Source organism: Cebus imitator, unplaced genomic scaffold, assembly GCF_001604975.1.
Source record: "Cebus imitator isolate Cc_AM_T3 unplaced genomic scaffold, Cebus_imitator-1.0 Scaffold123, whole genome shotgun sequence".
Lineage (NCBI taxonomy): Eukaryota > Metazoa > Chordata > Mammalia > Primates > Cebidae > Cebus > Cebus imitator.
In genome coordinates, this window is record NW_016107438.1 from 3,983,725 (window position 1) to 3,997,075 (window position 13,351).

Consider the following 13,351-nt stretch of genomic DNA (forward strand, 5'->3'; position numbering starts at 1 on the left):
CCCGCCCGCTGGGAGGAGGAAGGGTCTGGGTGTGGAAGCGAGGGCGCCGTGGCTGTTTTACAGTCCTGTGAGATGGCGAGCTGTGTTCCTGAAGGGGAAAGTGGGCGTGGGGGAAGGAGTGGCCGGGGCTCGGGCCTCAGTTTTCTTATCTGTAAAGCGAGATTGCCTTCGGGATCCCTTCTGCCTCTGATACGTGTGGGGCCACCTACTGTCCCCAGAACATAGCAGCTCCTCAAGGCGCTGGTGGATTGGCCTTGGAAAGGCACCTCTCTTTCGGGGCTCTATGTGCCTCTGCCCTCCACTCCCAGGATCGAGTGACCGACCTAAAAACGCTCAGACTGCAGGCTGCCCGGTGGCATTTTAGGTACAATCTATTTGCTGCCAAACGGAGGAGAAATCGCCCTCAGCCCCTGGCAGCTTCTGGCTGTCTTCCCGGGCCCTCCACAGATATAGCCCCTGATGTTTCAAAAATTTCTTGTCCAGTCTGTAAAAACCAGAGTTTGGGTCGTGCCTTGACAGCAGTTCTGACAGATGGATGGGGGAGGGGTGGTTTTAAAAGGCCCCTGCCCACACCCAGCAAGCTGGTGTCCCTGTTTCCTGTACGGGGTGGGGTAGCTGTGTGTGACATGGGCAGCTCGCTTAGCCTCTCTGTGCCTCCTTTCCTCGGATCTGAAATCCATGGAGCTGCAGTGTGTTGTGAGGATTAAATGAGATGATGCATTCAGAAAACCCGCACATGTGAGCAGCCCAGTGTCTCTGGCAGCCGGTGCCACCAGCACTGCTCACTTCGTGTGAGTCTGGGCAAGTCGCTCGCCCTCTTTGACCACAGACCTTCTCCTTGGGGAAGTGGGGGAGGCCAGACCAGGCTGGTGCTCACAAGGAGCCCATCGAAGAGCAGCCACCGTGGTCGTCAGCGAGGGCGGCTGGACTCTGGCACAATCCGGAGACACTGTGACCGCGGAGGTTTTCTTGGTGTGTCGATGGAGGAGGGAGGAATGTGATCCATCCCAGCCGCCGGGGGAGCCGGAGCATATCTGGTATGTGTCTCTGGAATGATTTGGGGAAAATTCACTGAAGTTGGAACTTAAGACACAAACGGCCCGGGACACAGAGATACAGCCATGCGCACACCCCCCACAAATGGCCAGACCGGGGTGGGAGTCGGCTTACAGGGCACAGCGCGGCGCAGGCCCGCCCTGGAATGGCCGTGAACTTGTTGTTTTTCCACGTCATTTGCTCTCAAATGTGCTATCGAGCAGGGCGATGCTAACCCGGCGGCTGCAGGTCCCTCCTCGTAACAAGCGATTGTGTGTTCTTTAGAGGTGGCCAAAGGGGAGGAGGGGGCCCGGCTCCAAGGAGGTGGGGGAAAAAGAAACAAGCCCTCCTTTAGAGTGAGCTTGCGTGTCCTGGAGCCAGCTCCCCGCAATGCACATGCCATTTCTGGCCCTTGAAGGGGTTAAAGGCCTCCTGGAGTCAAAAACAAGCAGGTGTCCCACCGTGCCAGATACGCTGCCTAAACTGCTTCCAGCTTTTTTTTCCCCCCTTCTGCAATAAGTCTGTGATCAGCCACGGGACAGAGGCGCCAGCAGCCTGCCTGTGACAGGCATCAGGTTAGCTCGCTCCCACTCGGGTGGCGCGCCCAGGATATAAATCCGGGCTCGGGCCCCTGCTGCGGCTCCTCTCCCTGCACACTCAGGAGAGGGAGCTTCCTTCCAAAGACCTTTCTTTTATCTGAAGACGCACAGCCCGGCAGGCTGCACTGACTTGGTGGAGGCAGCCACGGCAGCAGCCTGAGCAGGAAGCCTGCTGGGGTGGGGAGGGCAGGTGTCTGCAGCCCCCGAGAAGAAGGTCTGGTGGGCCCAGCCCCTGGCGTCGTCGCAGGGGAGGGCTCTAGCCGCCGCAGACCGCGCCATGTGGGCCCTAAGGCGTCGCTGGTTCTGGTCTCGCTGGGAGCAGGTGGCAGCGCTGTTGCTGCTGCTGCTGCTGCTGCTGCTGCTCGGGGTGCCCTCGCGAGGCCTGGCGCTGCCACCCATCCGCTACTCCCACGCCGGCATCTGCCCCAACGACATGAATCCCAACCTCTGGGTGGACGCACAGAGCACCTGCAGGCGGGAGTGTGAGACGGACCAGGTGAGTGGGGGCCAGAGGCGAGAGCTGGACCATGGGAGCCTGTGAGTGACGGGGATGGAGGCGGGGGTGGGGACTGTGTGGAAGTGTGAGGCGGACCAGGTGAGTGAGGTCCAGAAGCTGGAGTGTGAGGCGGACCAGGTGAGTGAGGTCCAGAAGCTGGAGGGTGAGGCGGACCAGGTGAGTGAGGTCCAGAAGCTGGAGTGTGAGGCGGACCAGGTGAGTGGGGGCCAGAAGCCCGAGATGAACCACACGAGCCTGTGATGGGGGTGGGGGCCGCAGGGTGGGGACCGGGCAGGAGTGCCCTGCAGGGCTCAGGAGGGTGAAGAAACTCAGGCCCCGTCCACCTGGAGAGAAACAGGACACTATCCTGTCTGTTAACACGGAAGCCTGGAAGGAGAGGTGGAAGGAAGGAGAGGTGGGAGCAATGTCCCAGTTCATCAGGGCCTAGAGCCTGAGGATTCCTCCCATGTGTGCTGAGGGCTGCTGTGGACCAGCACCGTGCCAGGTACATTGTGCATGTTGGGGTGACATGTCAGCATGGTGGCCATCAGCAGCCCATTCCCAGGTGACTAAGTGAACACAGAGCCAGGCAGGGAGGGCACAGGTGCCACAACCAGTGAGGGAACAGTGGGCCCAGAACTCATGTCTAACAACAAAGCTTTGATTACACTGGCCTCCAGGCCACCTCCCCAGGGGTTTGGACCCTGACCCTGAGAGGAGACCAGGCTGATGGCAGGCCAAGCAGGAACTGCTCTGAATGGATGCTCCGGTGTCCCAGGGAGGAAGGTCACCAGGTTTTAGCCTCCCAGCTTCCTTGGTCCTGTTTCTGCTCTGTATCAGAGGACACTGCAGCAGGGAAGGGCCAGCTCTCTTCTAGCTCCTAAGTCATTCCCAAGGGCCATTGCTGCCCACCCCCTCTGGGGCAACAGGCTGTGGGACCTGCACCTGCTCCAGACAGCCACTTCCTGCCCAGCCTGCCAGCTCTGAGGGCAGCACAGGGTCTCCCAGGGCTCCAGGTCCAGGCTGGGCATCCTCAGGCAACATGAGAGACACTGGCCCCCCATAGATGCCTGGTTAACCACAGGAGAGCAGAGGGCTGCCCTGGAGAGTGGCCTCAACCTCACAGTGCCCAGGAGATAATTCTTAGGCCTCCCAGGACAGATGCTCCCAACGGGCAATGGTGTGCCAACTGAAAAGAAGATAAGAAGCTGGGAGGAGTGGTGGCTGCTCCCGTCTGGCCAAGGTCACACCATCAATTGGCTACATTTGCAGCACAGGCTGGCCTGATAAACCAGATAGGGCTTGGGGATGGTGAGACTCTGGTGGATTTTGTGTGTCTTGGGGAGAAGGCACCTGTGGAGGGCTAGGGATCCAGGCAGCCCTTGGGAACATTCTGGTCTCCTTACACAGAAGTGTTTTAAGGACCCTCTCTAGGTTTCTCGTGCCCAGAAGTACTTTCGTTCTGGGGCCCAAGGACCCAGTCTTTCATGGACCTCCTGGTTCTGAACGTCTTAAGGAATGGGATGAGGCTCAGGCCGAGGAGAAGGCTCTCCCGCTCCCACTCCCTCTCCTGCCCTCCGTTCCCCACGGGGTCTCTCTCCCTTAGAGCTGCCCACCCCTGTCCCAAAGCCTCCCCTGGTGTGGTCTAGAAGCCTATGCCAAACAAGGGCTGCAAAACAAAGTCCCCATTCTGAGCCGAAAGGGGTAGAACAGTAAACAAGTCAAGCCGGCAGGCTCTGTGCGGCCAGGGTGGGGGGATATTTTCCCCCTCTTAGCTGATGTGGAATGTCCAAGAGGCTGAAATAAAAGTTGGAATGACAAGAGGCCAGCCCTGGTGGGGAGTAATTCACAGTTACTACCTGGCAGAGGATTAGGAGCATTGCCTGCCTGCCCAGTGGGTACGACGTGTTATTGTCGAAAACACCACGTGAAATCCTTGTTTGTGTCGGCTCCAGGAGCATGTTGCTAATTTCGAGGAATTAAACTAATGCTTACGTGGCTCCACAGAAAACCAGAGGGGATTATGGCCTGGCAAGTCCTCGCTGACGGCCTTGCTGACCTTTGCCACACAAGGGGACTTTTTTTCTTGTTGCTTTCCCCGAGAAAGGTCCCACACGGAGCTGACTCCTGGGCCTGGCATAACCCATGGCTCTGAGGCTCGGCGTGCTGCGTGTGTCACGCCTGCTCTGACTGTTGGCTGTGGGTCGGTCTGGGCCCTCTCACAGCCTCTGTTCTCTGCACATGTCTCTCTCCTCGAGGGGCGGAGAGCTGTGGATCACCTGGGACATCTGTCGCAGGGTGACACACCTCTCAGCCTCTGGTGTGGCCTCTTCCAGTGGGCAGGGCATCCTCACTCCCATGGGAAAGAGATGAACAGCAGGCTTACTTGTTCAAGCTAGACCTCATTTGTGCTATGGGATGCAGGAGAAGAAACGCCATTTCTCAATCCCTTCACTGGGGGCTTGGAGCCTTGTTCTGCCATTTCCCATCTCTGTGAACTTGGCCATCACCTCTCTGCGTCTCTGCTGTCTCATCTGTAAAATGGTTGTAGGAAAACTTCCCCTCTTAGAGGCTGTGGCTCACCCCTCCCTTCCTACCCTGCTAGCTGTGTGAACCTGGGAAAATTACTTAGCCTCTCTGTGCCTCAGTCATCATCTGTAAAGTGGGGATAATGGCTATACCGACCTCTGGCTTGGGATGAGCATAGTCAGCTGACATGTCAAAGTTCTTACACGAGGACCTGGCATGTGGGAGATGCTACATATGCATTTGTTTTATTTTCCAACATTTTGCTCCCACTAGATGGTGAGTACATGTTAGTTCTCCTCCCCACAAACCATAGGGTAGGATCGGGAGCCCCTCCTTTCCTCCTTCTCCTCCCTGTTCAGGCCCCTCTCTCTGGGTCTTTCAGGAGTGTGAGACCTATGAGAAGTGCTGCCCCAACGTGTGTGGGACCAAGAGCTGCGTGGCGGCCCGCTACATGGACGTGAAAGGGAAGAAGGGCCCGGTGGGCATGCCCAAGGAGGCCACGTGCGACCACTTCATGTGTCTGCAGCAGGGCTCCGAGTGTGACATCTGGGACGGGCAGCCTGTGTGTAAGTGCAAAGACCGCTGTGAGAAGGAGCCCAGCTTCACCTGCGCTTCGGACGGCCTCACCTATTATAACCGCTGCTTCATGGATGCCGAGGCCTGCTCCAAAGGCATCACTCTGGCCGTTGTCACCTGCCGCTATCACTTCACCTGGCCCAACACCAGCCCCCCACCGCCTGAGACCACCATGCACCCCACCACAGCCTCTCCAGAGACCCCTGGGCTGGACATGGTGGCCCCAGCCCTGCTCAACCATCCCGTGCACCAGTCGGTCACCGTGGGTGAGACGGTGAGCTTCCTCTGTGACGTGGTGGGCCGGCCCCGGCCCGAGATCACCTGGGAGAAGCAGCTGGAGGATCGGGAGAACGTGGTCATGTGGCCCAACCATGTGCGTGGCAACGTGGTGGTCACCAACATTGCCCAGCTGGTCATCTATAACGCCCAGCTGCAGGACGCTGGGATCTACACGTGCACAGCCCGGAACGCGGCTGGGGTCCTGAGGGCCGACTTCCCGCTGTCAGTGGTCAGGGGAGATCAGGCTGTGGCCACCTCCGAGAGCAGCCCCAATGGCACCGCTTTCCCGGTGGCTGAGTGCCTGAAGCCCCCTGACAGCGAGGACTGTGGCGAAGAGCAGACCCGCTGGCACTTCGACGCCCAGGCCAACACCTGCCTGACCTTCACCTTTGGGCACTGCCACCGCAACCTCAACCACTTTGAGACCTATGAGGCCTGCATGCTGGCCTGCATGAGCGGGCCGCTGGCCACGTGCAGCCTGCCTGCCCTGCAGGGGCCCTGCAAAGCCTACGCACCCCGCTGGGCTTACAACAGCCAGACGGGCCAGTGTCAGTCCTTTGTCTACGGTGGCTGTGAGGGCAACGGCAACAACTTTGAGAGCCGTGAGGCCTGCGAGGAGTCGTGCCCCTTCCCCAGGGGGAACCAGCGCTGTCGGGCCTGCAAACCTCGGCAGAAGCTTGTTACCAGCTTCTGTCGCAGCGACTTTGTCATCCTGGGCCGAGTGTCTGAGCTGAGCGAGGAGCCTGACTCGGGCCGCGCTCTGGTGACCGTGGATGATGTCCTAAAGGATGAGAAGATGGGCCTCAAGTTCCTGGGCCAGGAGTCGTTGGAGGTCACTCTGCTCCACGTGGACTGGGCCTGCCCCTGCCCCAACATGACCGTGAGCGAGACGCCGCTCATCATCATGGGGGAGGTGGATGGCGGCATGGCCGTGCTTCGTCCTGATAGCTTTGTGGGTGCCTCGAACGCCCGCCGAGTCAGGAAGCTCCGTGAGGTCATGTACAAGAAGACCTGTGACGTCCTCAAGGAGTTTCTGGGCTTGCACTGAAGTCCCCCATCCCTTCCAGGCCCCCTCCCTGGCCTTCTTCCACCCACCCACCCCCGTGCCCCTCAGCAAACGGCAAGGTCACATTAGACAGTCTTGGGCCAGCAGGAACATCAACAGATGTGCCAGAAGAAAAGCCACCAGAGGGTCTCAGATCAGCTTCGATTCTTTGGGTTCAATAAGGGGTTCATATCTTTTTTAGCTGAGGGAAACAAAAGGAGATGAGGGGACGCATGGAAGTTATTCCTGACCCCCAGCCTGCTCAGACGCTCTCCTCCTCCCTTCACTGGCCTGCGCCCCGGGCTCTCCCAGCCACCCTTTCTCAGCCAGTCTCCCAGCAAGGGTTTAAGAGATGGCCGCTGAGTGCTGGGCACAGGAGCAGTTGAATGGATTGGCTTGTAAAGGGGGCAGGTGGGGAGAGATAGAAGGGTCCAGGGACTCATGGGACACCTTTCCCACAGCCTCCTGGATCACTGTGAGCAGAGGCCACTTGGGGTTAGGGGCATGGGCAGTGGCAAGCTGGAGGCAGAGTCCTGCCCAGCACACGACTTGCTCTGAGTGGGAGCTGCTGAGACGGGTGCCTTTGCGTGGTGGTCGGCCTGCTCTCGGGTCACCACGGCTCCAGTAGAATACAGATTTCTTCTCCTTGGCTGCCCTGGTTTGTCGATCTAGTTCAGTTCAACTCAGTGGACATTCTCTGAATGCTTACCGGGTTCCAGGACCACAGAGAGATGTTAGTCACTGCCCAGCTCTTAGCGCCCGGACACAGATGTCCTCATCCCAGGACCCCCAGAAGGACCCTGGTCTGGACTCACAGCTGTCCGGAGTTTCTGTCTGATGGATGGTGTGCTTTCATATGCCACTGGCTTCCTGGACATAAAGCAGACAAAAGCCCCAGGCCCTGTTTGGTAGCAGGAGAAAGAAAGGAAGAGGAAAAGGCAGGCGGGTCAGGGGATAGTACAGGACAGGGAAAGGAGGGAGGTGGCTGGAGAACGACGAGGAACGTTGCTCGATGCTCCCATCTGGTGGCGGCCTTGGGAGCCCGCGGGAACCTGGAGGGAGGCTCTGTGCGAGGCCTGGGCGAAGGAGGTGGCAGCTCGTTAGTGATCTTTTTGTGTGTTTCTAGACTTCCTGTGTGGGCCTGGCCATCCCGCCGCTAGAGAGAGGATTGGGGAGCCCCACTGAAGCTTTGCATCTAGCTCCACTCCCTCCTCTGCCCTATTCCGTCCCTGCCCCTCCAAGCTGAAGAAGGTCCTTGTGGGGCGTCCTCATTTCTTCATCAAATATAAGGGGGAAGATACCAATTAAAAGCTCATAGTATCAACAGCCCTTCTTGTGTGATTCGTTTGGGCTATGATGGGGGACGGAGGGAGGTGGGTAGTGTCATTTGCTTTGGTGACCTTACAAGAGGGAAGTCTGGCCATGGGAGCATCTCTGGGGGATGGAGAGATGCTGGTCATATTCAAGCTCCCTTTGCAGCTCCAAGGCCCCTTAACTGATACTCAGTTCACCTCAGCTCTGTGAGTTAATCTGAGGTCAGAGAGGTGAGGTGACTTGCCAAGAACATAAAGGCAGGAAGGGGTGGGGCCCGGGCCAGGTGTTCTGACCTGTATCCTGCTCTCACCCCAGCATGACAGCACGGTGGGTCAGGTGCAGTGTCCAGACCCAGCCACCAGTGCTGTCGAGTTCAGGGGCGAGAAGGCGGAGGAGATGGGAACGGAGCAGGCAGGGCAGCTGCCAGCTGTGACTTGCTAGGGGGCCTCTAGGTGAGGCCTGGTCCCAGGAAGACTGCATCAAAGCATGCTCAGGGCATGGGGCTCGGTTCCCAGAATGGAGACAGCAGTGCCTTTGGCCCCAGGGAGGACTACAGCAGCTCCCCAGCTCTGGAGATGTGTTCAGGAGCCCCGCAGCCATGGCATACCCCACAGCCTGTTTGTCCCCAAGAGACACCACTCCCCTGCACGCTTGCCTGTGTTTTCCTGGGCCCTGACCTGAAAAAAGAATCCAGGCCCAGCCCAGCCTGGCCCAGCCCATCTCATCTGCAATACGAGTTCGGGGAGGAGGTCAGGAAGAACAGAGGCAGAGGATCGAGGGTTTCTCAAGTTGCCATTGGGAAAACGCTGAGCATGAAACTTGACCACGAAGGTGGTGTGGGCAGCAGCCACGGGCCCCCATCCTGCCTGGGTTAGGGAACCAGGGAGGGTGAGGATGGTCTCACTCTGCCCTCAGAGGCCCAGGGACATTCTGTGCACCTGCTTCTATCCAGAGCTCTAGCACATTCATGCAAGCTGTGGGGGCATGTGTCCACATGCCAGCACCTGTCACCTCCCTTTTCACCCCCATTTGCATAGATAGGGGACCTGAGCCCTGCGGCTGGGCTGGGACAGCAGGGTTGCACTTCTGCTTCCCTGATGAAGGTATAAGGTTCAGAAAAATCCCATCTTAGGGCTCCCTCTCACCAGACCACTGCCCACCCACAGCCCCAGACCTGGGTCCCTGTCACGCTCCAGCCCCACCTGGCAGAGCGAGAAAACTCAGCCCATGAAGTCAGACTTGCTGAGGTCTGAATCTGGGCTCTGCGCTTACCTGTGATCTCTCTGAGTGTCTGTTTCCTCATATGTAAAACAGAGGGTAGTAAGATCACTCTACAAGAGACTCGGGCCGGGTGCAGTGGCTCACACCTGTAATCCCAGCACTTTGGGAGGCCATGGCGGGCGGATCACAAGGTCAGGAGTTGGAGACCAGCCTGGCTAACATGAAGAAAACCCATTTCTACTAAAAACACAAAAAAATTAGCTGGCCATGGTGGCACATGCCTGTAGTCCCAGCTACTCAGGAGGCTGAGGCAGGAGAATCGTTGGAACTGGGGAGGCGGAGGCTGCAGTGAGCTGAGATCACGCCACTGCACTCTAGCCTGGGTGACAGAGCGAGACCGAGTCTCAAAAACAAAACAAAACAAAACAAAAAGCAAACAGAAGAGACTCAGGAGCTGGGCCCTAGTAACCGGAAAGCCCAGGAGGAGCGCCTGGTGCAGAGCAGCTGCCCCGTGCCCCCTCCCACCCTCAGCAGCCCTCCGCTCAGAACAGATCCCGGAACGGAAAGCCCTCCCCTTGTGTTTCCGGGTCTTGGGCTTTGCAGCTTCGAATGTTTTATCCTGTTGCTCACACAGGATACCCAAACTGAGCACCCACTAGAGGCTGATTTGGGGTTCGGAAAATATGGGCACTTAGAGAATGGGTAGTTTCGAACCTGTTATAACTTCTGACCTACGACCTGGCATTCATTTTCTATCCTTGACACCAAGCCAGAGTCCTTGATTCTGTTGCCCTCGGCCTTATACAAAGCCCAGCATCTAGCAGGTAAAGGGTGAATTGAGCTCCCCCGGCCTGGTTGCCTGCCAGTCTGGGGAGGTTGCTTTGCTCAGTCAAATCGAGGAGTTTTGGCCCCAGCCTAGGTCCCAGGACATAACGACATTGAGGCCCCTTTAGCCAGGCTAGACTCCCGTATCTCCTGTCTGCCCCGACACCCACTCCTCACCTTCCTGCACCCACGTGGCTCGCTCCTTCCTGCTCTGTCTCTCAGTTTACCTCTTCAGAGGCCTATTCCAGAGTGGCCCATCTCCAGGCCAGCCTCCAGGGCCTCTGGGGCAGGGCAGCTTGGCTTCTTCCATCCTCCCCCTCCCCCAGCACCTCTAGCCTGCTAGGACACTCTGTTCCATTGTCTAGCCAGCTGCTCCGTAGTGTGATGTCACCCCCCGGACAGTGGGGCTGGAGAGCAGGGATGGGGTGGACCCTGACCAGGAAGGGGGACAATAAGTCCACAGCCTCGGGTGATTGCCTGGGGCTGTGGGGAACTCTCTCTGTCCCCTTGTCCTTTTGTAAAAACAGCAGCATGCGTGAGCGCTTCCTATGTGACAGGTACTGGGCACCAGTTCTTATAAGCTCCACTGCAACTGGAGGAGACAAGGCTATTTTGTGGGTAGGAAAACTAAGGCTGGAAGGGATAAGAAACTTGCGGCGAATAGGGTGAATGACAGAGCCAAGACTTGAATCTGCCAGTCTGACTTCAGAGCGTTTTTTGTTTTGTTTCCTTTTGTTTTTCTGAGACAGTCTTATTCTGTTGACCAGGCTGGAGTGCAGTGGTACCATCTTGGCTCACTGTAACCTCCGCTTCCCGGGTTCAAGTGATTCTTGTCCCTCAGCCTCCCTGAGTAGCTGAGATTACAGATGCCCGCCACCATGCCCAGCTAATTTTTATATTTTTGGTAGAGACAGAGTTTTACCATGTTGGCCAGGCTGGTTTTGAACTCCTGACCTCAGGTGATCCGCCTGTCTCGGCCTCCCAAATTGCTGGGATTAAAGGCGTGAGGCATGGCACATGGCCCAGAGCTTTTCATGCTTATGTTATGTTGTTTCTCCTAGTGTGCAACACACACACACACACACACACACACACACACACACACACACACACCCTGCTCTGGGCTAGGCAGTGTGGAGCCCCATCAGGACTCTGAATGTCTCCGAAGAGCCTGCCACCCATCAGCACACACACCACCAGGGCTGTTTACGACCTCACTGCGTGACAAGTGTTTCTATCACACACACACACAAGCAGTCCTGGCCTAGATTCATCGCCTTCTGCCTATTCATCCTTCAAGACTCAGCTCCTTGGGGAGGCTCCGCGTGAGCTCCTGCCTGAGTCCCTCTCCCTCTGGACTTTCTTTCGCTGATCCAGATCAGAATCGTTGCCTAGGGCCTCCAGGAGGCGGTGGGCCCACCTCCCAGAGCTCAGGAGGCTGAGACAGGAGATCACTTGCTGGGTGAACAGAGGGTCCGGGGACGGGGGCCATGCCGAGCGGCTGCACTAAACAATCACAAGCCCAGAAGGGGCCTCTCTGGGGTCCTCCCTCTTTTTCCCACCTCCACCTCCTGTTTCCTCCTCCTCCTCCTCCTCTTCCACCCACCTCTTGAGGGGTCTGAAGCCTCCCTCCTACTCTGGGGAATGTGTGATTAATGCAGGCACAATGGGGTTCCTGGGTCCTATTCTTGTCTGTGGCCTCATTCTGGTATGTGCCCTGAGGTCAGGCGACACTCCTCTCTCAGGCTGTGTCAGGAGACAGGAAGCGTAAACCTCCAGCTGGCATCTCCTGAGGGAGAGGGCAGGGTGGGAAGGTGGGCAAGCCCCTCACCTCTCTCCTGCCCGCCTCCCAGGCTCCTGAGGCCCTTGGCACTTCCATTTCAGGGTCACGTTGGAGTCCCTGTGGCCCCATCCCAAATTACCCTGGGACACAGAGCTCCACTGGGTCTCCAGCGATACTCTGGCCGCCCTCAACCCCACTCAATGAGGGAAAGCAGAACTCAGCCCAACATGGACTGGCCTCTCCTGGAGCTGGGGCCTCTTCCCAGGTGTCTGTCAGGGACGAAGGGGGCACTTGTGTGCTTTTGGCCCTTTTCAGGTCTTGAGGACACTGCCAGAGACCCGACAGGCCCACCATCACGCCTGGCTAATTTTCATATTTTTAGTAGAGGCAGGGTTTTGTCATGTTGGTCAGGCTGGTTTTGAACGCCTGACCTCAGGTGATCCACCTGCCTCAGCCTCCCAAAGTGCTGGGATTACAGGCGTGAACCACTGTGCCCGGCCAGACTTATATATCTTCATGCAAATAAAGTTCTTGATGGCCTCCCTCAATACCCCAGAGTTCCCAGTGAGGGACACAAATAAATGCACACACACCCAGCACCAACAATCATGACATGCAGGTGAAGATGAGTTCTCCAAACTTTTAGCTGAATATGGTAGGGGGCTGCTGTTAGGAAGGAGACAGTGGGAACTGAAGGCTAAGCCTCCCATGGCACAGCACAGTGCCGGTGACAGCCGCTGCCTCCCAGGAATCAGTCTGCCACCAGGCCAGTTATTCAGCAGCTCTTCAGAGACACCTATGCTGCAGCTGTCATCTGGTTTCTTGCACGGAAGTGCTGACTAAAAATCTAATAATTTCGTTAGTGGTCATTGCCCTATAAGTGCACTGCATACGAATTTAAAAACAGGACCCGAGGACGTGTTCTGCAGGATGGGGTTGTGAAAGACATCAGGAACGAGGCCCACTTTAAGAGATACACGTGAAATTGTCAAGATGACCAGAGGGTAAAACTGATTACCATGCTTGGAAATGCTTGGTGATATAGGATAAAAACAGGTACAACATGCTCAAATACAGGAAAAGTCCTGTAACTAGCAGAGATAGCATTTGTCGGATTACTTATGCTCATATAGAAGGGGATATGATTGTCTGCAGCATATGTGCACGAACTGCCAAAGCGCAGTGTGAAGGTTTGACAGATGACGCTGCCTCATGTTGTACCAGCCTGGGCTGGCCCACAGGCTTCTCAATAGGTTTGGCCTGGACAAGATCTATGATAGTCAAGTGGAGGGGACCAGAGATGAATTATAACACGGAAACCACTGATGGTCAGCCAGGGGCCTTCACCTGCTATTTGGATGCAGGCTTTGCCAGAACTACTACTAACAATAAAGTTTTTGGGGCCCTGAAGGGAGCTGCAGATGGAAGCTTGTCTGTCTCTCACAGTACCAAACAATTCCCTGCTTATGATTCTGAAGGCAAGGAATTTAATGTGGAAGTGCATCAGAAGGACTTTATGGGTCAGAATGTTGCAGAATGCGTGCATTACCTAATGGAAGAAAATCAAGATGCTTACAAGAAACAGTTCTCTCAATACATAAAGAACAGTGTAACTCCAGACATGGTGGAAGAGATGTGGAAGGAAGCTC

General features: G+C 56.8%; 1 protein-coding gene across 2 annotated transcripts; it reads left to right on the forward strand.

The window, feature by feature from the left end:
* The first annotated feature begins 583 nt into the window (after positions 1-583).
* Positions 584-7,888, forward strand: WFIKKN2 (WAP, follistatin/kazal, immunoglobulin, kunitz and netrin domain containing 2). 2 transcript variants are annotated; one of them, XM_037742573.1, is made up of 2 exons: positions 584-1,037; positions 5,042-7,888. In XM_037742573.1, the coding sequence occupies exon 2, from the start codon at positions 5,111-5,113 to the stop codon at positions 6,560-6,562; it is 1,452 nt and encodes a 483-aa protein (XP_037598501.1). In that variant the 5' UTR covers positions 584-1,037; positions 5,042-5,110; the 3' UTR covers positions 6,563-7,888. The 2 variants fall into 2 exon arrangements, with proteins under 2 accessions (XP_037598501.1, XP_017395664.1); XM_017540175.2 differs by lacking the exon at positions 584-1,037 and adding an exon at positions 1,091-2,130.
* The last annotated feature ends 5,463 nt before the right edge of the window (positions 7,889-13,351 follow it).